The sequence below is a fragment of the Hemicordylus capensis genome, chromosome 3 (genome assembly GCF_027244095.1).
Source record: "Hemicordylus capensis ecotype Gifberg chromosome 3, rHemCap1.1.pri, whole genome shotgun sequence".
Taxonomy (NCBI): Eukaryota; Metazoa; Chordata; class Lepidosauria; order Squamata; family Cordylidae; genus Hemicordylus; species Hemicordylus capensis.
Window position 1 is genome coordinate 169619796 of NC_069659.1, and position 23079 is coordinate 169642874.

At 42.8% G+C, this 23079-nt stretch overlaps 1 protein-coding gene across 4 annotated transcripts in view; it reads right to left on the reverse strand.

The window, feature by feature from the left end:
- The window catches only part of PIBF1 (progesterone immunomodulatory binding factor 1), a 178423-nt gene that overhangs the window by 34800 nt on the left and 120544 nt on the right, over positions 1-23079 (reverse strand). For all 4 annotated transcript variants that reach the window (XM_053307224.1, XM_053307225.1, XM_053307227.1 and 1 more), the window contains exon 13: positions 12884-12974. In XM_053307224.1, coding sequence (XP_053163199.1) covers positions 12884-12974 — 91 coding nt within the window. The remainder of the gene's footprint in view (positions 1-12883; positions 12975-23079) is intronic.

The following is a 23079-nucleotide window of genomic DNA, read 5'->3' on the forward strand; positions in this document are numbered from 1 at the left end:
ACAAGAACAGGCACTAAGAACAAATGCAATAAGAGCAAAAGTAGAAAAATCCATAACAAGCAGCAAGTGCCGCCTTTGTAAAGAAGCAGATGAAACCGTGGACCACCTGATCAGCTGTTGTAAGAAGATTGCACAGACTGACTACAAACAAAGGCATGACAAGGTAGCAGGGATGATACACTGGAACATCTGCAAAAAATACAAGCTACCTGTAGCCAAACATTGGTGGGACCATAAAATTGAAAAAGTTGAAGAAAATGAAGATGCAAAAATATTATGGGACTTCTCACTACAAACAGACAAACATCTGCCACACAATACACCAGATATAACTGTAGTTGAGAAGAAAGAAAAACAAGCCAAAATAATCGACATAGCAATACCAGGGGATAGCAGAATAGAAGAAAAAGAAATAAAAAAAATCACCAAATACAAAGATCTACAAATTGAAATTGAAAGGCTGTGGCAGAAAAAGACCAAAATAATCCCAGTGGTAATTGGCGCCCTGGGTGCAGTTCCAAAAGACCTTGAAGAGCACCTCAACACCATAGGGGCCACAGAAATCACCATCAGCCAATTACAAAAAGCAGCTTTACTGGGAACAGCCTATATCTTGCGATGATATCTATAATAACCAACAGTATTGATGATAAAATTCAGCCATCCCAGGTCCTTGGGAAGGACTCATTGTCTGGATAAAACAAACCAGTCAATAACACCTGTCTGACTGTGTAAACAATAAATAAATAATTAAGTAAGTAAGTAAGTAAGTAAGTAAGTAAATAAAACTAACAACAACAACTAATCTGCTTACTTTCATTTCACTATAATCTTAATTGATAATTACCATCCTCACAAATTAACCCACTTCAGCCTTAAATGTTCACACAAATGCCCTCTTGAATTGTGGTAGATTACATCACCACCACCACCACCACCACAAACTACGCCACTGAGTGGTCACTATGTGTCACTCACTACAACTGTACCAAATTTGGTTCAAATTGGTTGGGCAGTCCATAAGTTAGCCTATGAGTGCTTCAACCGTCCGCCATCTTGAATCATGGTGGATAACACCATTACAAAATACACCCTTGAGCTGTCCCTGTGTCCCTACACATGTAGTAAATTTGGTTCAAATTGGTTAGGCACTCCACAAATTAGCCCAGTTGCACCTCAAATGTTCATGCATCTGTCATCTTGAATTGCCATGAATGACATCATCACTAACTACACCACTGAGGTGTCCCTACAAATGTAACCAATTTGGGTCATATTGGTCCAGGCATTGCAAAGTTGATGGGCAGACACGCACACGCGTGCACACACACACACACACACACACGGAATACTGGGTGATCTCACAAGCTTACTTTCCTTAAGGAAAAGTAGGCTAATAATAGTACAAACAGAAACCTCATAGGAGCATAGGGAGCTGCCATATACTGAGTCAGACCACTGGTCCATCTAGCTCAGTATTGTCTACACAGACTGGCAGCAGCTTCTCCAAGGTTGCAGGCAGGAATCTATTTCAGCCCTATCTTGGAGATGCCAGGGAGGGAACTTGGAACCTAGATGCTCTTCCCAGAGCGGCTCCTAAGGGGAATATCTTACAGTGCTCACACATCGTCTCCCATTCATATGCAACCAGGGACCTTGCTTAGCTAAGGGGACAAGTCATGCTTGCTACCAATAGATCAGCTCTCCTTCAAAGAACTAAAAATGAGAACTGCCCCTCCAAAGTAAACAAGAAAAATAAAAATGATGGAGAATTGCTTTGGAAGATTGCTGGTGTTACAGTTTTGTTTTGAAAAGAATGTGCCATGCTGGAGTGCAGAAGAGGGAGCACAGTGCCTGGAAGAACTCATAAGAATCAGTAGTAGTATAAGTAAGAAAATTGCAGGGATAGAGCTGGATGCATGTACAGGTGAAACTCGGAAAATTAGAATATCGTGCAAAAGTCCATTAATTTCAGTAATGCAAATTAAAAGGTGAAACTGATATATGAGACAGACGCATTACATGCAAAGCGAGATAAGTCAAGCCTTAATTTGTTATAATTGTGATGATCATGGCGTACAGCTCATGAAAACCCCAAATCCACAATCTCAGAAAATTAGAATATTACATGGAACCAATAAGACAAGGATTGAAGAATAGAACAATATCGGACCTCTGAAAAGTATACAGTGTACTGTGCTTGATTGGCCAGCAAACTCGCCTGACCTGACCCCATAGAGAATCTATGGGGCATTGCCAAGAGAAGGATGAGAGACATGAGACCAAACAATGCAGAATTGCTGAAGGCCGCTAATGAAGCATCCTGGTCTTCCATAATACCTCATCAGTGCCACAGGCTGATAGCATCCGTGCCACGCCGCATTGAGGCAGTAATTGCTGCAAAAGGGGCCCAAACCAAGTAGTGAATACATATGCATGCTTATACTTTTCAGAGGTCCGATATTGTTCTATTCTTCAATCCTTGTCTTCTTGGTTCCATGTAATATTCTAATTTTCTGAGATTGTGGATTTGGGGTTTTCATGAGCTGTACGCCATGATCATCACAATTATAACAAATTAAGGCTTGACTTATCTCGCTTTGCATGTAATGCGTCTGTCTCATATATCAGTTTCATCTTTTAATTTGCATTACTGAAATTAATGGACTTTTGCACGATATTCTAATTTTCCGAGTTTCACCTGTATTTCATCTACTGCATGGATGCTGCTGGCACTTTCCAATAGCAACACTCACTCAATAATCTTCTACACAGCACTGCCTATCACAAGACATGTGCTTACTTAGTGAAAATAAAGGCATTTTTAAAGTGTTCAAGTGCTGGGACAACTTCAGTGTTACTGGTTGCAGGGTGTCCAAAATGTTTTTCCCCACAGCATGTCAACAAGAGACATGCTGTGGAGAAAAACATTTTGGATATTCAGCAACAATTACATTACCCCAAAACAACTCAGTCAGCTGGAAAAGGATTCTGTGAACAAAGTAGCTCTCAGAACTTCATCAAATAACAAAGGGAAGATAGGTGGGGTCGCGCAGGGGATGCTGCTTACTCTCTGTCCTGGCCTGAGGGAAAAGTATACAGGACAGCATGATCCCACAGCATGCGGGCTTCTGTAGAGGCAGAAGTTTCCAAAGACACACACACACAACCCAGAACCAACAATCCAGTGAAGTACTCACATTGACAACCAGCCTAAAGGATGGGATATGCAATCTCCTGTGTTGCAATGACTGGGAAAAGTTAGATGGCAAGCTGCCTCTGATTGGTTCAATGCAAGCACTGGGACAAAGGACTGGAAAAACATTTCAAAATCCCTTATAAGTGTTTTGGTCTGAACAGAGCTAATAGAAACGTTTTCTAATGCATAAATGACAGCATGGAGTTTCCAGGCACCTGAAGCAGGTAGGATCTTTCCAGCCCTAGGGGACAGGCACAGAAGAGATTGCACATCCTTTGGCAAATGTCTGTCTCTTGCTGTTGAGGCCTCACAATTTGCCTATTATGTCCAACAGTTTAAAAATTCTTCTGTCTAATTGATAGGAAAGGTAATTACTAATTTGTAATCGAGAAACACAACTTTTGTGTCAAAAACCATTGATTTACAAAAATGCAGAAGAATATATACTATCGAAAAAGTCTAAAACCAGGACAGCAGAGTATTGCCCTGAGGTACTTCCACTGGAACCAAAGGCCATTGAGGGCTTTCACGATTATAATCAGCATGACTGGGCTCAGAAATGAATAGGAAGCCAGAGCAAATGAGCAAGAACTGAAGTAACATGTTTTCTATGGCCAGATTGCAGATGGTAGAACACAGCACTTTCTTCTGTGGTCACATCCAGATATTCTAACACTCTGTGGAGCTTCAACAGCTAGACTGGGGAATTACAAAGATGGGACTAATTTTTTTTTTAAATAAGATTGCTAATTTGGGCCATTGTGTAATATTTCTAGAAAGTCTGTTGCATTTTTCAAACAATATGAAGAACTTCAGGTTGCTTACCTGTAACTGGGGTTCTTCTGGTGGTCATCTGTCCATTCACACAGAAGGGCTTTGCACTTGTGTGAAGAGTAGGCCAGGAGCTTTCCAAGCTTTTCTCTCCTATAGATATATGGTAGCTCCTCCCCTTGTACTCTGAGGTCATGTGACCAGCCCTTTCCCCCTTAGTTTCGGAGTCCGTCACCACAGCACTCTGCAGCAGGGAGGCTGAGCAGGTGTGTGAATGGACAGATGCTCACCAGAAGAACCCCAGTTACAGGTAAGCAACCTGAAGTTTTTCTGGGTGGTCTCTGTCCATCACACAGATGGGATCATTGCAAGCTTGTGTCATCACTGGAGGTGGGGGGCAGAGACAATAGAGGCAATGAAGGTAGAAGGTGGAGCCAGAGACAATTCAGGTAAAAACTGATTGTAGTACTGTCCTCCCAAAAGCAGAGTCTCTGCATGCTTTGACACTGAGAGCATGTGTGACGAAAGATGTGGGAGTGGCCCAGGTTGCAGCCTGGCCGATGGAGTCCAGTGACAGTCCTTTGTTAAAGGCCATCAATGTGGCTACGGCCCTAGTAGAGTGAGCCTTGAGCCCTGATGGGGGAGTGAAGGAAGTCAGTTAGTAGGCAAGATTGATGGTGTGGACGATCCAGACAGAAATGAATTGAGAAGAGGCCTGTTGGCCCTTACAAGTTTGTCCGTATGCCAAGAAAAGTGCAGATGATTTCCTATAGGAAGAAAAGAGAAGGGAGAAGTGGAACTCTTGGATGACCAGTGAGCAGCAATGGCTGTGGGATGCACCCTTATGGAAGACACAGAACCACCTTGTGATTGTTTTAATGAAAGGCAGTATAGAAATCTAACAATAAAATAGAAAGGCCTGACTTCTTCAGCGACAACAGATGATGGAGTATTGTGTGCAATGGGGTTGAACTAAGATCTGATATTCCAGAGTAGAACTGCTTCCACTTGGCAGTATAGAAATAAATAGTGGATGGCTTCTGAGAAACTGATAGTACCTTTAACACATCTTGCAACCAGGCAGTCAAATTCTCCAAGCTGTCAATCAGAGGTTGGACAGGTCTAGATGGAGCAGCCTGCCATGTTGTTGGGATAGAAGCACTGGATGGTTGGATAAGCATATGAATGTGAAGGGAACCAGTGGCATCTCAGCTTCAAGGCATTATGAATATGCAGTCTGCTTTGTCTGTCTCTATCTTTTGTAGGATCCAAGGTATCAATGGTTCTGGGAGACTGCAAAGGCATCCGTCAAGGAGTCCCAACTGAGACCAGCTCTGGAGAAGACTAAGGGGCATTGATGATTGGCATTGCTGGCAAAGAGATCCACTTGAAAATGTCCCCAAAGTCTGAACAGTTTCTTTGCAACCATAGGGTGTAACTGCTATTTGTGTGAGAGCAACTGGGTCCCGCTCAGCTGATCTGCCCGCACATTCTTTTGACCTGAAATGTGGTGGTGAAGAGGTGAATCCTGTAGTGAAGTGTCCAGTTCCAGATGTTTAGGGCCAGACCCAGTAAGGAGTGAGACCTTGTGCCACCTTGGCAGTTTATATAGGCTTTTTGCAGATGTACTGTCCATCATAATCTGCACATGAAAGCCTTTTAGAGCCTTGAATAAGTCCATAAGTTCCAGGTAGTTGATATGATGCGTTGCCTCTTGAGGCATCTTTCTGTCATTGAGGTTGAGAACTTCAAAATGTGTGCCCCAGCCCATTTTGGAGGCATCTGTCACAATAGACACATGAAGGCCTGCTCTGACAAAGCGGGTGGATTGGGAGAGGAGAGTGGCAGAGGCCCACCAGCTGACTGACTGGCAAACAACTTACGGAACATACAGCCTCTTGGTCTGGGGATCCCTGTGAGAATCGAAGGAATCAGCTCTGCAGGTGTTGCATGCAAAGGTGGGCATTTGGTAGGACTGCCATTGAGGATGCCATGAGTCCCAATATGTGTTGGATCCTCTTTGTCGGGTAGAGCAAGGAGCTGACTAGCAGAAAGGATAAGTCTTTGATTAGACCGATGCGGTCTCAAGGGAGGTGGCTGTCCACCCAGATGAAGTTGAAAATTATTCCCTAAAATTTTATATGACACGTGGGCTGAAGATGAGGTTTTGCATAATTTATCCCGAGTCCTGAACTGCATAGAAGGGTCCTGGAAAGATGTTCTTTGAGAACGGTGTGACTTGGTGCTTAGAGGAGCCAATCATCCAAGAAGGCGCAAATCTGTATTCCTTGTTCTTGAAGGTGTCCAACCACTGCTGCCATACATTTTGTGTACACATGAAGGGATGAAGAATGTCTGAATGGCATGGCCTTGAACTGGAAGATGTTGGACCCTACCTGGAAACCTAAGTATTTTCTGTGCTGGGAACGAATGGTGATGTGATAGCAGACATCCTCTAAATCTATGGAAGCGAACCTCATGTTCTTGGTGAGAAGAGGTAGGATGTACAAAATTGTTAGCATGTGGAAGCATTTGTGGGTGATGACTCCCTGAGATCCATTATCAGGTGTGGCCCTCCATTCTCCTTTGGGATGGGGAAGAAGAAGCCTTCTGTGTGATGCCCTGTGATGGGGTCTATTGCCCCTTTGCGCAGGAGTGAATCTATTTCTTCCCAGAAGACAATGTGGGGGGAACTGATCCTGATTCCAAAGTTTGAAGGAATTTCTCAGAATTCTAGTGTGTAACTCAAGTACATGATGGTAAGGACCCAATTGTCTGAGATGATGTGTTCCCACACATCCAGGTAGTAGTAATAATAATAGTAGTAGTAGTAATAGCAGCTGTTGTTTAAGAGAAATAGAGCCCTGTTGCATCCAGTGCCATTTTGGAAGGTGTACACCAGGGTTGCTCAACTTTGGTCCTCCTGCAGGTTTTGGCCTACAACTCCCATAATCCCTAGCTATTGACCACTGTGGCAGGGGGTTATGGGAGTTATGGGAGTAGTCCAAAAACAGCTGGGTGGGGCCAGCTGTTGAGCAGGCCTGGTGTACACAAAGAGCTGGGAACTGCATTTCTGACCAGTACTTTCCTCTACACTTCACGGTGCACCGTGTATGCTTTCTAAGAAGATGCGGGGGCTTGACAGGGTTCCATTTCTCTTAAAGGAGGCCCCTGGTGATGGGGAAAATGCAGCATTGTGTGGAGGTAACACAGTGGGAACAATTACCGCTGCGCAGTGTCAGGGAAGTTTTGCGGAGCATTCAACTTTGGCCACAGCTTTGCACAGGTATATTGTACAAACCTTTCCCCTCCCCTCTGCCTCTTCTTGTGTGCTTTCAACTTTCTTTCAAGTCAACCCCCACATGCAGAATGCCTTGCTGAATGAGCTCTTATAATTATGTAATATTAATCTGGTACTGAATGGTTCACTTTAACATATCTTTTTGTTGTTTTGTTTTACTGAAGGCAGGTCCCTTATTCAGTGGCAACAATAACTTTGATTGAGTTAAAAAGGGTACAACAAAATACAAAGAATAGGTCAGTATTTAAAAACAAAGGATGACTTTTTAAAAAAGATTATTTTAAAAAACAGAAGAGGCAAGGAAGAATATCTTATTAGAATAAGAACCAAAGGCCTGGAATCCAAAGAGGCCTGTGGACTGCCACTTTTATTTCTGGCAGCAACCCATCATGCCTCATGAAATATTTATCTTAAAGATATATTTCCTACCTTATAATAAAGTCTTAAGGCAGCTAACAATTCAATATATAAAAATGAATGAAATATAAACAAGCAAGACAGCAGATAAAAGAAATAAGAACTACCCAATAGAAATGATCCATTTCCATTAGTGGGAGAAACAACAACAAGCTACCAAGCACCACTAAAACAAGTCAGACTTTGTCTGGCCTCTAAAAGATGGCAATGAAGGTGCCAGGTAAACATGTCTTGGGAGCAAGTTTCAAATGTGAGCGTCACTACTGAGGTCTTCTTTCCAGCCACCACCCATCTCACCTCAGGAAGTGGGGGCCCTTGGAGAAGGGCCTCTGAATATGACCTTAAGGTTCATATAAAAACAAGTATTCCTTCAGATATCTTGGCCCCAAACTACTTATGGCTTCAAGTTAAAACCAACACCTTGGATTGAGTCCAGAAACAGATTGAAACTCCTTTAAGACAGGCATGATATGATTGAAGGAGCCAGTCCTAGTCAACAGTCTGGCCACTGAATTTTGAACTAGCGGTCGTGACCAAATGCTTTTCAAGGGTAGCCCCAAGTACAACACATTACAGTTATCTAGCCTGGACATTATGAGAGCATGAAGAACCTCTCTTCAGGAAAGAATGCAGGTAGTGTGCAAGACACAGCTGGAAAAAGGTAGCTGTGAGCTCCTGATGCCAGTCAAGCATCCAGCAGCAGGGATGGATCAAGCAGGACTACAAAACTGAAAACCTGATTCTTTAAAAGGAGGAACGGAACGCCACCCAGAGCACGCTGAATACTACTTCCCTGGACTGATAAAACAATGGCACAGGGGTCCTGATCTAGATCAAAGTCCCACACAGCTGTATTTTGGTAAAAAAAATGCCAGCATGTCTCTTAATCATGAATTCTATATAATGTGTAGTTCGGCCCTCAGAAATGCATACTGTATAACAAAACCCTAAAGGCCCATAAGGGCAAAGCATTTTCAGGTAGGGGTGATTTTGTCAGTTGTAACAATACCCCCAGATAACCTCCCCTGTGAGTTGGGTGGGAGGAGTGACTAGATAAAGTTGCATTAGGGTTGGACATCTCTTTTGCCCCACTTTTCCTTAGAAGAAGGGGCCACTGGGGTTGCATGCAATTCTACCCCAAGGCTTCATAGTCCTTTTAGAAGATTATGAGAGAGTTGGATCTTTGCAGACAGACAACATCACAGAGCATTAGTTATTCCAAGGTTAAGGTAACATTATTCCCTCTCCCTAACAATGACGCTATATTCCTGCTGCAAGGAGACAGCTTCTAATTTGGGCAGAGGTTTACACCCCGAAAAAGAAAGTAATGTCATAAGCACCACCTTAATAGGTGTTGTAATACCAGCTGAACCACAATCCAGATAACCATTACCACAATGTTATGTAGAATGCATGATTAAGGAACATGTTGGCAATGTCTTTAAAAAAAAAAACCAACCAAAAAGAAGCTGTGTAGAACTTTGATCAGGATCAGGACCCTGTGCCATTTTCCTACCAGAAATCCTTCCTCTCAGATGCTGCAATTTACCCCTTAAGCCGTTACCATTGCCACAACAGATTGGTAACAGAAGGAAAGTAACTGCTTTCTCCCACAAGGCAGTTACAGTGCAAGGAAAATGTGATTGCCAGGGACTGGATGCGCTAGCGGAGGGAATGGTTCTGGTATCTAGATTACTACCCCTGCCTCCCCCCCCCCCGCCCCACACACAAAGTGTTCATAAGAGTTGCAGATTCCCTGTCCTGCAACTACACCATCTGGAAAGGCAGATTGTTTCAAACTCATTTTATTTTCCAGTAATGGAAACAGGTCTAATAGGAAAAACTTGCTGCTAATATAGGAGTACACGTAAGGCGTTCACTGGAAGGAAAAACAAGTAAGTTCTAATATGGACAGGAATATTGAAGACAGCAACAATAGCAAACTATTCTTATGGATGTTGAAAATGGACACTATCTTATCTTTATAGTGCTGGACCAATCAAATATATTAGGGGTTTCGGATCTGAAACCTAATAGTGAAAATGTAGCGGTACAGCATATGGGAAAATATGTAACAATGGTTAGAATTGCCTCCATAAGAATGCTCTATGAGACAGAGTAAACATATCTTCACTCCAGATGGAATATGCAGACAATTAAAGCTTGGCCACATAAATGAAGTATTCAACCCTATACAATAATAGTGTGTTTGTTATTTGAAAGGAAAAAAAATGTTTAAAAAAACCAGTTAGCAGTATATAAAAACAACCCAATCTTTGTTTAATCACAGAAAAGGCAAATTCAATATTCTGTCTTTTAAATACTGTAAAATGTGTTTGATATTAATTTTGCTATAAAATTGTATCCAACAACCGTGCAAATGGACATTAGTAGGGGATCTATTATAAGTTTTCTGCTTTCAAAAGAAAAAGTTTGATTGCAGTCATGGGAGAAAAATGGAACCCAATCAAGCCTATGGCACTTTTTTAAAAAAGGCATCATTTCCCAGATGAAAATTGCCCTGTTCTGAAGCCCTGTGGTTTCATCTCCACCTCACCTCACCATTTTTTCAGCAGGAGATAAGATTAGAGATCTCCCACTGTCAAGTATGCTGTGGCCTTTAGATATGCATTATGTTTGTAAGGTACAACTCTCTAATTATATCACACAAATTGTGTCACAAATGCCATTCTAAATGCTACAGCTATATTCTGATTAATGAAAGATCAACCCAATTCAAAGAAATCTAGATTTTACACAAAAGCAATATCATTCATGTGAATTTGATTAACAAAAATATGTATCTAGACATGACCATTTATCATAAAATCTGCTTTTAATGAAGAATTAAACAAATCTCTTTTAAGTTATTTTTGATAACTGAAGTTTATTTTATCTCTCAAGTCAGATCCCTCATCCACAGAGCTAACCCACACGAGTCTAGAACACAGAATGCAACAAGCAGGGAACAGGATCAAGCAAAGCATATGATGCTGAAATTGCTTGAAGAATATTGATGCCCCTAGAAAGATCTAGGAGGTTAAGCCTAGATATATATCACAATGAAAGGTACAATTAACCCTTATCTGGCTTTTGGGGTAAATTTCTACCCCCAACTGAGTAAATGTGCATAAACAAGCAAACCACTGCACTCCCAGCTATGCTCTTGTTGCCATACTCTTACCTGTACTTTGATACACAGTATATCCACAAGTATGGACCCTCACCAGTGATGATATTTATGTTATTAATAAAAACATGACACAGGGTAGAAAACCACCCCAAAATGAATTGACTTCATATAATGAGGTGGTTTCTATTCCATTCCTATATTAAGTCAGTTGGGAGAAAACAACCACAGAAATGCATGGTGGGGTACAGTCTCTCCTATTCCACGTTGAGCCATTTGAGATAGGAGAGATCACCCTGTTCCTCTTTTGAAATTTCCGTTTTGTTTCCCCTTGCAAGCTCATTTGACCTTGAAAGATGATTGTGTCTGAAAATTAGTCTGGGACACTGCATAGTTCTATGGTCCTAAATCAGGGTGAGTGAAACCAGCCCTTTCCACAATGTCAGACCTAGCGTAAGCCTGGCATCAGTGGATCAACCATCTACAGTGTGTCTCTGGTTTTTTCTCACTTCTCCTGGTGTGATACAGTACCACAACCACAAACACACGGGCATCCTGTGAAACCACCAAAGACATTGTTGCTCCACACCCTCTGCCCGATTCACCCAGAAAGGGGAAAGCAACGCTGGGATGCAGAAACATCCTACCCACTGTCAGGAGATGTTAACTTTGGGAAGCAAGCCGGAGGACTGCAACAAAGACAACTAGGGCTGCATGTTGTGCAGCAATGTGTATAGCCATGGAACAAAACTTGGTGCTACTTCAGGTGAATCGCCCCTCTACACCCACCAGAGATGTCAAAGCAGGTGTATTCTCGCCACTGACCTGATGTTAGCTGGTATGCAGGACTATGGTAATCTGAACCTGCCCTCAAAAGATTGTGGTGTGGAATAACAGTTTTCCCAGTGTAAAGTTGGCAGAGGCTCTCCTGAGCATGTAGTAGACCTATGTAGGCACCATGAAACACAACAAGCCAGATATACCCCCCGAGATGCAACCATATTCACAAAGGGAACCTCCATCATCTGTGTTTGGCTTGGATGGACAGAAGATGTTGGTGTTGTGTATACCCAAGAACTGTGTGCCCAAGACCAGCTGACAAGAAACTAACAAAAGATGTGATGATTGTGGGAGACTGGCCCATAGAATGCACTTGACCAGCTCCCAGACCTGTGATGACTGCCTTTACATCAGTCATAGTGTGTCCTTTCAGCTGAAATGTTGAGAACTGAGCTGTTGAAGTCTGGATCCTCATTATCATTGGGTTTGAAATGTTCATTTTTCTTAGGCAGCAACTCACATTTTCAGTGAGTTGTGCAGCCACACAGGGTGCCATGCTTGGGGTGGGGTTGGGGTTAATCGCTGCACTCCCCTAAAGAGAAATTATTGTAGGCTTTGTGGTCTGGGAAAGCAGGCCGGGGGGAGGGGGACATCCAGTCAGGGGCATAGCTATAATAGGGCAAGGGGAGACAGTTGTCTGGGGGGTCCACTGCCTTGGGGGGCCCCCAGAGGCAAGTCACATGACTGACTCCCCCAGCCACGCACCCGCCCAGGCTTCCTTCAATTGTATTCATCCTCTGAAACTGATGTGAGTGTTAAGACCTGGAGCTACCAGAACAGCATGTCCTTCTCTAGTACCATTAAATGACTTGCATCGTCCACAATTTACAAAACCTTTTTAAAAATAATGTAGGATGATGTTCTATTGTGGCACATAGGTGTTCGGTAGGTAGGTAGGTAGGTAGGTAGGTAGGTAGGTAGATAGATAGATAGATAGATAGATAGATAGATAGATAGATAGACAGACAGACAGACAGAACTTCAGTGAGGGGGGCCATTTTAAAATCTTGTCTCTGGGCCCACTCCAACCTTGCTATGCCCCTGCATGCAGTGTAACCAATGGAACTACTTGAGAGTAGGAAATCCTACTTGTGTATAAAAGTCATTACTCACAATGGGGTTAATTAGCAATTGTCAGACAATAGATTTTCATAGAGCCCTCTCTCACATAAAAAACTTAGTAACTAAAAAATAGGTAACATTTGCAAATCATCATGCCTCTTACCTTTGCTTCAGCCTCCTTTTTGCTGTTGTAGGAACGTTCGCACCGTATCCATAGGAGAACAGAACCCTTTCTGCTTCATCATCATTTTCAACTGTAAAGATACAAAATAGACCTTTAAAAAAAAGTTAACCTATCATACCTCTGAACAATTCCATAGACACATTCCGTACTAAATAAGATCATAAAGTAATATAAATCAGTGGTTGACATTCCAACGAATGCTGCATGTTTAAACTTAATTTAACCTCAGTTAAATATTTAAAAGAAATGGTAAATAGCAAAGAAGGTTGAAGAATATGTAAGGAGTCTGACCACCAATGGATAGCTAGTTTTGTACAAACATTAAGGATTACATAAGAACATAACAACACTATCCTGTTGGATAAGACCCGAAGGCTTATCGTATTCTCCTGTTTTATTTGTATTTATTTATTTATTTATTTAACATATTTTTATACCGCCCAAAACTCACGTCTCTGTGTTTTAAAATATTGCTCTGACTTATGGCAACCAGCACTCTTACCAAGCATTGCAAGCAGTTTTATTTTCAATCCCTTTTCTAATGGTCCCTAGCATAGAATGTGCCTTTTTCACAACTGCAATATACTGGATCAATGTTTTCAATGAGTCATCCACCATACAGTGCATTGACTACTACAATGAACTCTATGTGAGGCTGCCTTTGTATGTAGTCTGGAAACTGCAGTTGGTACAGAATGTGGCAGCCAGGTTGGTCTCTGGATCATCCTGGAGAGACCATTTTATTCCTGTAAAATGAAAGCTACACTGGCTGCCAATAGGTTTCTGGGCAAAATATAAGGTGCTGGTTATAATCCATAAAGCTCTAAACAGTTTAGGCCCAGGATATTTAGGAGAATGTCTTCTTCGCCATGACCCCTACCACCCTTTGAGATCATCTAGACAAGTTTGTCTACAGTTGCCACCGGCTCGACTGGCGGCTACTCAGGGATGGGCCTTCTGCCCCGAGGCTTTGGAATGTGCTCCCTGTTGAAATAAGAGTCTCTTCATCTCTGACGATTTTTAAAAAGGCAGTTAAGACACATTTGTTCACCCAGGCTTTTAATTAGATTTGTAGTTTTTAACAGTTTTAATATTGTGTTAAATTTTAAATTGTTTTAATGTTTTAATGTGTACTGTTTTTATTGTAGATTGCCCAGAAACATAAGTTTAGGGTGGTATATATAAATTTGTTAATTAAATAATTAAATAACCCTAAGATCACCTTCCTGGTTAGTCACCAGCAGCTTGCATCCCATCAATATCTGTGGTTTTTTAATTTTTTTAAAAATATGTGGGGTTTCTTTTGCTCCAGTGTGTACCACTTAACACTTATTTACATTGAACTGTATTTGCATTTTGTTGCCCATTTACTCACTTTAGAAATATCTTTTGGGAGCTCTTTACAATCCATTTGGTTTCACTACCCCCAATAATTTGGTGTCATATGCAAACTTGTACACTCAGCTTGCTTATTCCCAACTCCAGATCATTTATGAACAAGTTAAAAAAAATCAATGCCAATACAAATCCTTGGGGATTTTCAACTTATTGTGAACATTCTCAATTTATTTCTACTCTCTTTCCTCTGTTCTTTAACCAGTTATCAGTCATAAAAGGACAGGTCCTCTTATTCCATGACTAAGTTTGCTAAAGAGCCTTTGGTGAGGGACTCTATCAAAACCTTTGGAAAGTCCACAGTGTCAATCAAATCACCATGCCTGTTCATACTTTCAAAGAAGTCTAAAAGTTTAGTGACGCAGGATTTTGCTGAAGCCATGCTGAATCTCCTTCAGCAAGGCTTGTTCTATATGCTTAATTATATATTTAATTATGATTTCTACCAATTTACCCAGGACAGTTTTCAAGCTAACCATCCTGTAATTCTTAGATTCCTCTCAGACCCCTTTTGAAAAATCAGTGTAACATTGTTTATCTTCCCATTTTCTGGCACAGAGGACTAAGGAGTTAATAACCTGGAAATAACTAAGGTGACTAAATCCAGTCCATTGGGAATTCTTAGGTATAAACAAGTTAAATATCAGAGGAGAAAACATTGCACAGCAGTGTTCAGACATGATGTGACTGATGGATAGCTTCTTAGTCTTGGGGACACAATACCAATTTTTAATTGACCAGAGACAAAAAAATAGGATGCAGATTTAACATTCATATAGGCATGAAGCCTGCTTCTTTTGTCAAACACAGGTCAATGGCATAATGCCTTATGAATGGTTGTTGAGATAACCATGTTGCAGATCTCAACCTTTGAGATTCCTGATAGACGAGCAGCTGAAAATGAGTATACTCTTGTGGAATGTGCCCAAACAGCACTTGGGGGATCCTTCCCTTGCTGTTTATACGGCAGCCCAATCAGTTGTACTAACCACTGGTCTTTGTCTCGATATTGGTTGCTCTCTGGCCTTCCCCTTGTATGCAATGAATAATCTAGTTGATTTTCTTATGTCTTTTGTGGCTTCTTGATAAAACAGCAATGGACACCGTACATCTAAGGAATATAGAGCCACCTCTAGACTCAATGCTGAGTTTTGAAAAAAGGTAGGTAGCATAATGTCTTCATTCAAATTGAATTCTATCAATACTTTTGGCTGGAATTGTGGATCCATTCAGCTGGCCTTTTCTGTATCTCACTTCAATAAATTGTTAAATTAATTTTTTCCCTCTTGAATTTTCCTCTGGATGTACTATTTGGCTATATTATTATATTATATCATATTCCTAGGTTAATTCTTGCATTCTCTAACCATTTTTCCTTCTCAGTTTGTTTCTTCCTTTCTCCTCTCTCCTTTTGTCCCATTTTTAAAAACTTGTGTTTGTATTTCTGTACATCTAGCACAAATCAGGAGTTGCAAAAATAATAAATGATTCTTTTATTCTTTTTAAAATTAGAAACAAAATCACTTTATTGAGTTTCTTAAAAGCTTCGCATTATTCGAAAGACAAAATCGGACTGGAATCTTACAGTATTCTATAGTGTTTAATGATACAGCTTCCTCATACGAGACTATGTACTGAGGATCTCAGTATTTTATTTATTCAATTGATTGACTGATTGATTGATATTTATTTTTTAAAAAATCAGTAGCAATAAGACTACACAAAAACATACAAAAGCAGACAAATATTGTCATGTGTGTCAATACAAAACAAACACCTTTAACTTAGTGAATGCAAGCTTACACCCCTATGACTATTTAAATATTCAGAGTTGGTTCAACATTCTATTAACAAATTCTACAGATACTTTTTAAAAAGTTATCTAAAAATTTTCAGTGATCACATTTGCCTAGCCTCTCAAAGCGTATATTTCTCTAGTTTAATTAGAGAAGCATCTAGTATATGTCTTCACATCACATTCACTTGATATTTGCTGTTCCAATATTTAACAAAAGGTTGCCATTATACACTAAAACGTGCTCTTGTCTTCCATCTCATTCCATCTTTCATGACATCGTTCTATAACACGTGCATGTACAGAGATATGCACATTCTCTGATACACACGTGAACAAGATCTGCTTCAACATAGTTAAAACTGGGTGAAAGGCAGCGTCTATGCATTTTTCCATTCAATACATTGGAATGGGTAAGTGTTTCATTTGCTCTCCCTCATCCATTAATATAAACTTCTTTCCTGGAAGCAAGTTGTTTAAGGGAGCATTTGCCATCTAGTGAAGTGCCTTCTGCCCAGCAACAGAAACAACTCAGCACCTCTTGGACCAGTTCATCAGCTTATACACATTGTCAGGTGTATACTTTCTTTCTTTGCCCAGAAAGCCAGCCTGAGCCAAGTGTTCATTCCCCATGTCCTGTATAAATCCCAAAAGCCTGCACTACAGACTGAGAGCAGCCAAAAAGCAGTTAGAGCTAAATTATTAAGGTCTTGGTAGGACCAAGATGGAAGCTTGGTTTGACATTCCTCAGCTTGTTCTACCTTTAGAGAATATACCAAAAAAATCACCATATACTGTACATTATAGTACTCTACAGTATTAGTATATAATAATGGTATAACTATACACTTTATATTATATAGCAATACTACAATTCATCTCTCTCTCTCTCTCTCTCTCTCTCTCTCCTAAACATACCCATCGCTAATCCCATGCGTGGCAGCTCTTGCGAGATTTGAGAGCAGCTGCCTGGGGGATAGTGATGGGGAGACAACAGCAGTAGCCGCCAGTTGGCTGGAGGAGGTGGCGGTGGGCTGGCCTGGCTGGCGGGAGCAGGAGGTGGTGGTGGGCCAGCTCGGCCGCCAGGAGAAAGCGGCTGTTACCACGAGTGGGTAGGCCGGCTTTCTGGTCGGCCCTCCAGCCAGAAACCAAGGGGTGGGGGTGAGAAGCAGGTGTCGCGAGGGAGGAAGCGGGCCGGCTGGCCAGCCCGCCAGAAAGTGTGGGGGCGGGGAATGGGCGGTCGGCCAGAAAGCCAGGTGTGCCAGTGGGGCAGAGCAGTGGTGGTGGGTAGGCCAGCCGGATGCGCAGATGCTCTGCGCCCAGCCCAGCTAGTATTATAATATTGGTAGTCAGGGAATTGAAGTTGCGGGAATATGCAAAGTTGTACAATTTCTAGTACTAACATTGTTTTTTCTATAATGACAGCACACAACAGAATGTAGATATCTACTTCTGTGTATCCAGAACCCCAAGCTAGCAAGCAAAGCTTGATCTTGTGGGGGGCATTGCTGGCCTTTTAAGTCAAGCATAAGCACAAGACTAGTTAGGACAATTTTGTGTGTAGGGCTGTGAGTGGAAGCTCACACCAGTGATAGGGATGTGCAAACAGGTTCAGTTCGATGGCTCAGTATTGGACTGAACCCCACCCCCCACCGTTCAGTATCAAGCCGAAGCCCCTGGCCTGTTCAGGGGGGTTCCAAGCTTTAACAAAATGGTTTAAAACAACAACACAGAAATAGAACTCGCTGGGCTTCCCTGAGGCCACAAGGGGTTGTGTGTCTAGAAGTTCCCCCTCCCCCCACCACCGGCCTCCATTATATTCCAAATTGCCTGGTTCAGGCGGTCTTCAGTCCATTCCGGGCCTCACTCCCATGGTGGCAGCCATTTTGGAGGTTGCCGTGCATGCCCAATGGGCCTCTGCATGGCTGGGCCAAAGACGGCCCAATCAGGGCGATTTGGAATATAATGGAGGCAAGCAGGAAAGGGGAAATTCTGGTGACCCCCCTGTGGCCTCGGAGAAGCCCCCTCGAAGTGGCAGTGGTGAGTTTTATTTCACACACACACGCACACACACTCGCAACCCCCCTGAACCACCAACAGGTTTTTTTTAATGAGGTGCACAAAACCAAACATGCCTGGTCAGGTTCAAGTCTGGGCTGGACTCGAATCGAACCGGGCAACCTAGTTTTGCGCATACCCCTAACCAGTGATGCAGTAAAGTACTAGGCCATGGTATGACAATCTAAACCCTGCTGTCTATATCCTTGGGGCACCTAAGAATCCAGGCCTGATGCACATAGACTACTTCTGCCTAGAGTAGGAATATGCAATATGTGCATATGCAATAGCACAGTCACCTAAAGGAAAAGAGTGAACTGGGACATGAAAAGCACATGTGTGTGTGGACAGCCTTCATAGCCAGGCCAAGGCATTAAATGGTAAGAAAGGGCAGGAAGAAGAGTAAGCCAGCCTAGCCTGATTTCAGACATGGATACTTTCTTCCATGTGGGAGGTGCAGGCTCATGACTTTTCAGGCATGTCCAAATGACAAAAATCCAATAGGCTGAACATCTAAACATCTCACAGCAATATCACATTTCACAAAATTATTTGCATTGGTTCCTTTTAAAAAGAGCTAGTTATTAGTGAAATATATACATCATGGCCAGTCCCTCCCCCATATCTATGATATAAAGTAACAAATAAATGCTCTTTAGCTTTGGAAGTGAGTGTTCTTTTCCCCCCTGGCAGCATATGCAGCATATGCAATGGCATAATTATACACGGCAAGGAGAATAATTATGAGCACAGAATGTACAGGACAAAATATTTTTGGCAACAGTAACTCAAATATGAATGCAAAGAAATATATATTCTCTGCAAGCGCTAGGAAACATTATCAAAACAAACAGACATTGTTTTGATAAGCAAAAGAGAAAGAAAAGGATCTATAGGATGGATACCTAGGAAATTCAGATTATACTACTGAATATTTTCAATTAAAAGTAAACATATATTAGTATCATAATGCTATTTGAGCATATATACTGACATCATTGGACAGAAAGTAATATATGCTATGATGATATTCAAAGAAATGCCAAGTTTGACGTTTCTCCAAGTATGGACAATAGGTGATACTTTAAACCTGCTGCTAAGGGAGAACAATGCATATATAAAGCATGGTTGTGTATGTGTGGCTCTTGCTGCATGTTTCTCTGGATTGGGACAGTTTGTTTTAAACCCACAGGACATCTATATGATATGCATTGTCTTTATGCAAATAACATGTTAATATCAACAGCCAGGGGCACACTTAGGACTGGACCTTGAGGCGCAGGTCCGGTCCTCTGCCACTGGGGGGCCTCCAAAAGTTCCCAGGGGCTTCTATCATGGCAGCACACCCGCCTGCCCTGCATCAGCAATTGAATGGCGGTGGGCCGGCCATCATGTGTGTGTGTTCCCTAGCATGGCCACAATGTGTGTGTGCTGCCTGGTGGTGGGGGCCTCCAAAATATGTCCCCTTGCTGGTGCTAGGGGCCCTCCAAATACAGTATTAAAAACTCACATTGATGGGGTCTAGGGGCCTCCAGGTGGTGGCGGGGAAGTCAAGTCACCACTGCTTAGAGGAAAGACACCCCCTCCCCCGCTGCATGCTAGCCTGCCGCCAGCCCCGGAAGTCATGTGCTTGCCTTTGTCTTGCTGCCCAGTGGCTGCGGGGTGGAGGCGCTGCCGGCCATGTGCTCAGGCCTTGGCACAGCCCATCCCGGTGGCAATAGTGCTCTCCCGCCCGCACCAACCCACATTCTCTGAGTGGATCACCACCAATCCTCAACTCGATCTTTTGGAAAGGAGCTGGCATTTCCTTTCTGACGGGAGAAGAGAAGGGGTGACTCAGGCTGCTGCTGCTACTCCATGGGAGGAACTGCACAAGAATTCATTCTTTTGCAGCTTCGCAAGCCGCTGGGGCAAAAAAGCATGCCGGTAGTGCTGTGCTGCTGAGGTGTCCGAGCTGATCTGCAGAGTTTGCAGGTCATTAGTGCTGCTACACCAAACTCCAAGTGAGGTAAATGGCACCACTGCTGCTGTACACAAAGCACTCAACAGCGTTGGGGAACTCAGCTCGGGCGGGAAGGGAGAGACCGGTTGTTTACCCGTAACTTATGATCTGGAGGTAATCTGTTGTCAGTCATGAGAAATGGGTTACTGCGCCTGCGCAGGGACCTCTTGGATGAATTAACTAGCTCTTCTTTGGCGCTCCTCCCTGCCATGCACGTGCTCCGTGCCTTCCTTTTCTCAGCAGTCGGGCACCATTTTGTCTCAATTTCTTGAAGATCCATCTGATGATAGAGGATCCACATATCGTGGGATACAGTGACCAAGTAGGTAAGTCAGTCTTGTTCTTAAAATGTTTCAGTGGGGCGGTATGGGCGGGTCTCATTACTGACAATGGATCACCTCCAGATTATAAATTACAGGTAAGCAACATGTCTTTCTGGAAGTGATCTGTTGCTATCATGAGAAATGGGTGACTAGCCAGCTTTACCTCCATGGTTGAGGGTACAGCCATTTCACCCACTATTGAAGGATTCTCTTGAGTATCTCTCTTCCAAAGTTGGCCTCCGCCGCCATACATAAGTCTACAGCAGGGATTCTCAACGTGTGGGTCCCCAGATGTAATTGAACTTCAACTCCCATAATTCCCAACCAAAGGCTACTGGAGCTGGGGATTATGGGAGTTGAAGTCCAATAACATCTGGGGAACCACACGTTGAGAAACCCTGGTATACGGCATAGTGCTTAATGAAAGGTAAGTGTGTAGACCATGTGGCAGTGGCACATATGTCCTTAAAGCGGAGACCAGATAAATGCACAGCGGAAGTTGCATACCCATATGTGGAGTGTGCCTTTATCAGCTTAGGAGGTTGTAGATTATGTAACTTGTATGTTAAGAAAATGAACTCCACTAACCAGTGTGACACCCCCTGTCTAGACACAGACAGGCCGTTATTCTTGCCTTTGAACAAGATGAAGAGCATTATAGTCCATCTAATACATTCCTTTTAGATAATACAGAAGACATCTAGATTGTGAGCCCTTTGGGGACAGGGATCCATCTTATTTGTGTATTATTTATCTGTGTAAACCACCCTGAGCCATTTTTGGAAGGGCTGTATAGAAATTGAATCAATAATAATCATAATCATAATAATCATCATCGTCATCATCTTCTTCTCACATCTAGAGAGTGCAGTGCTTTCTCTAATCAGGATTCCGGCTCTTGAAAAAAGGACAGAAAAACGATGTTCTGATTCAAGTGGAAGTCAGTTCCACCTTTGTTAAGAAGGCTGGATCAGTATTCATAACAACTTTATTAGGATAAAATTGTGTATACAGTGCATCTGCCCTTAAGGCAGTTAGCTCACTTACATGCCAGGCAGTAATGATAGTGATTAGGAAGACGGTCTTGAGCATCAAGTAATGTAGGCTTACTTCACAGAGTGGCTCAAAGGGGGCTTCCATCAGGGAGGCCAAGAATAGTGATAGGCTCCATTGTTCAGTTGGATGTCTTATTGGGGGGTAAAGATTATTAATGCTCCACAAGAACTTCTTGCAGATTGGGTGCGAGAAGGCAGAATGACCTTGCCAGCCATTATGCTTTGATGAAATAGCGGCTAGGTGGACCCATAGAGACACATTAGCTAGGCCTGCTTTTCTCGGGCTGGTTAAATATAACAGGACCTGACTAGTAGACGCCTTTAATGGGTGGAAACCATGTTCCCGTGCATAGATAGCGAAGCGCTTCCATTTTACTCATATAACTCCTCCTGGTGGAGGCTCGATGAGAGTTCAGAAGGATATTTTTTAATAGATGACCTCCCATGCCGTGAGTTGTAAGGTCCGAAGAGATGGGTGTAATATTTTCCCGCTGTCTCTTGATAGTAGATCGGGGTCCAGCGGAAGGTGGCAATAGTCATTCCCCGTCAGTCTGAGTAGTGATGCAAACCATGGTTGGCAAGGCCACCACGGTGCCACCAAAATAGCCAGTGCATTGTCCTGTATCAGCTTGCCCACTACTCTGTTGATTAGGGGTTGAAGGGGGGAACATATAGAGAAGGCTCCCCCCCCCAGTGGTGCTGAAAAGCATCCCCCAGGGATCCTTGCCCAACGCCTGCTCTGGAACAAACTTCGCAGAAATGTCTTGTTTGTGGCCGAAGCAAACACATCCACCTGAGGAATGCCCCATCTTTTTATCAAGTGGTCTAAGCAGGATTGTTTCAGTTCCCACTTGTGATGTTGCTGGTTTCCGAAAATCCTGCTGAGGTCGTCCGCCAAGATGTTTTCCAGTCCCTTGATGTGGATAATTAGGAAGACATTCCTGGATATGTACCAATTCCACAACTGGGTGCTCAGAGCAAACAGGAAGCACGACACCGTGTCGCCTTGTCGGTTTACATAGGTGATTGTTGTAGTATTGTCCATTAGTAATGGCATAATCGTGTCTTGAATTAAGGAAGCAAAAGAATTGAGCGCCAGGTAAGCTGCCCTCAATTCCAAGAAACTGATGTGCATATGTCATTGTTGTGTTGTCCACAAACCCTGCACTTGATGGGTCCTGCAATGGGCTCCCCAACCCAATAGGGAGGCATCCATTGTGACACACAGCGTCGGAGTCGGGGAGTCGAAAGCAAACCCACTCAGAAGGTTCTCTCTTACTTTCTGTCATGTCAGAGACTTTAGAACTTGTGGGGGGATGTCCAGCAGCATCCCCTGACTGTCGATATTTGGGCAGAAGGATCGTAGGTACCACAGCTGAAGAGGGCGCATTTGCAATCGAGTCCGGAGAACCATGGCTTTGCATGAAGCCATTAAACCCAGCAGTCTCTGGATCTGATCGGCTCAGTGCTAAGGGTGATCTTCGAAGCGGCGTACAAGGGTGCAGATTTGTTGGTACCTGTCAAGAGCTAAATAGGCCCATTTCATT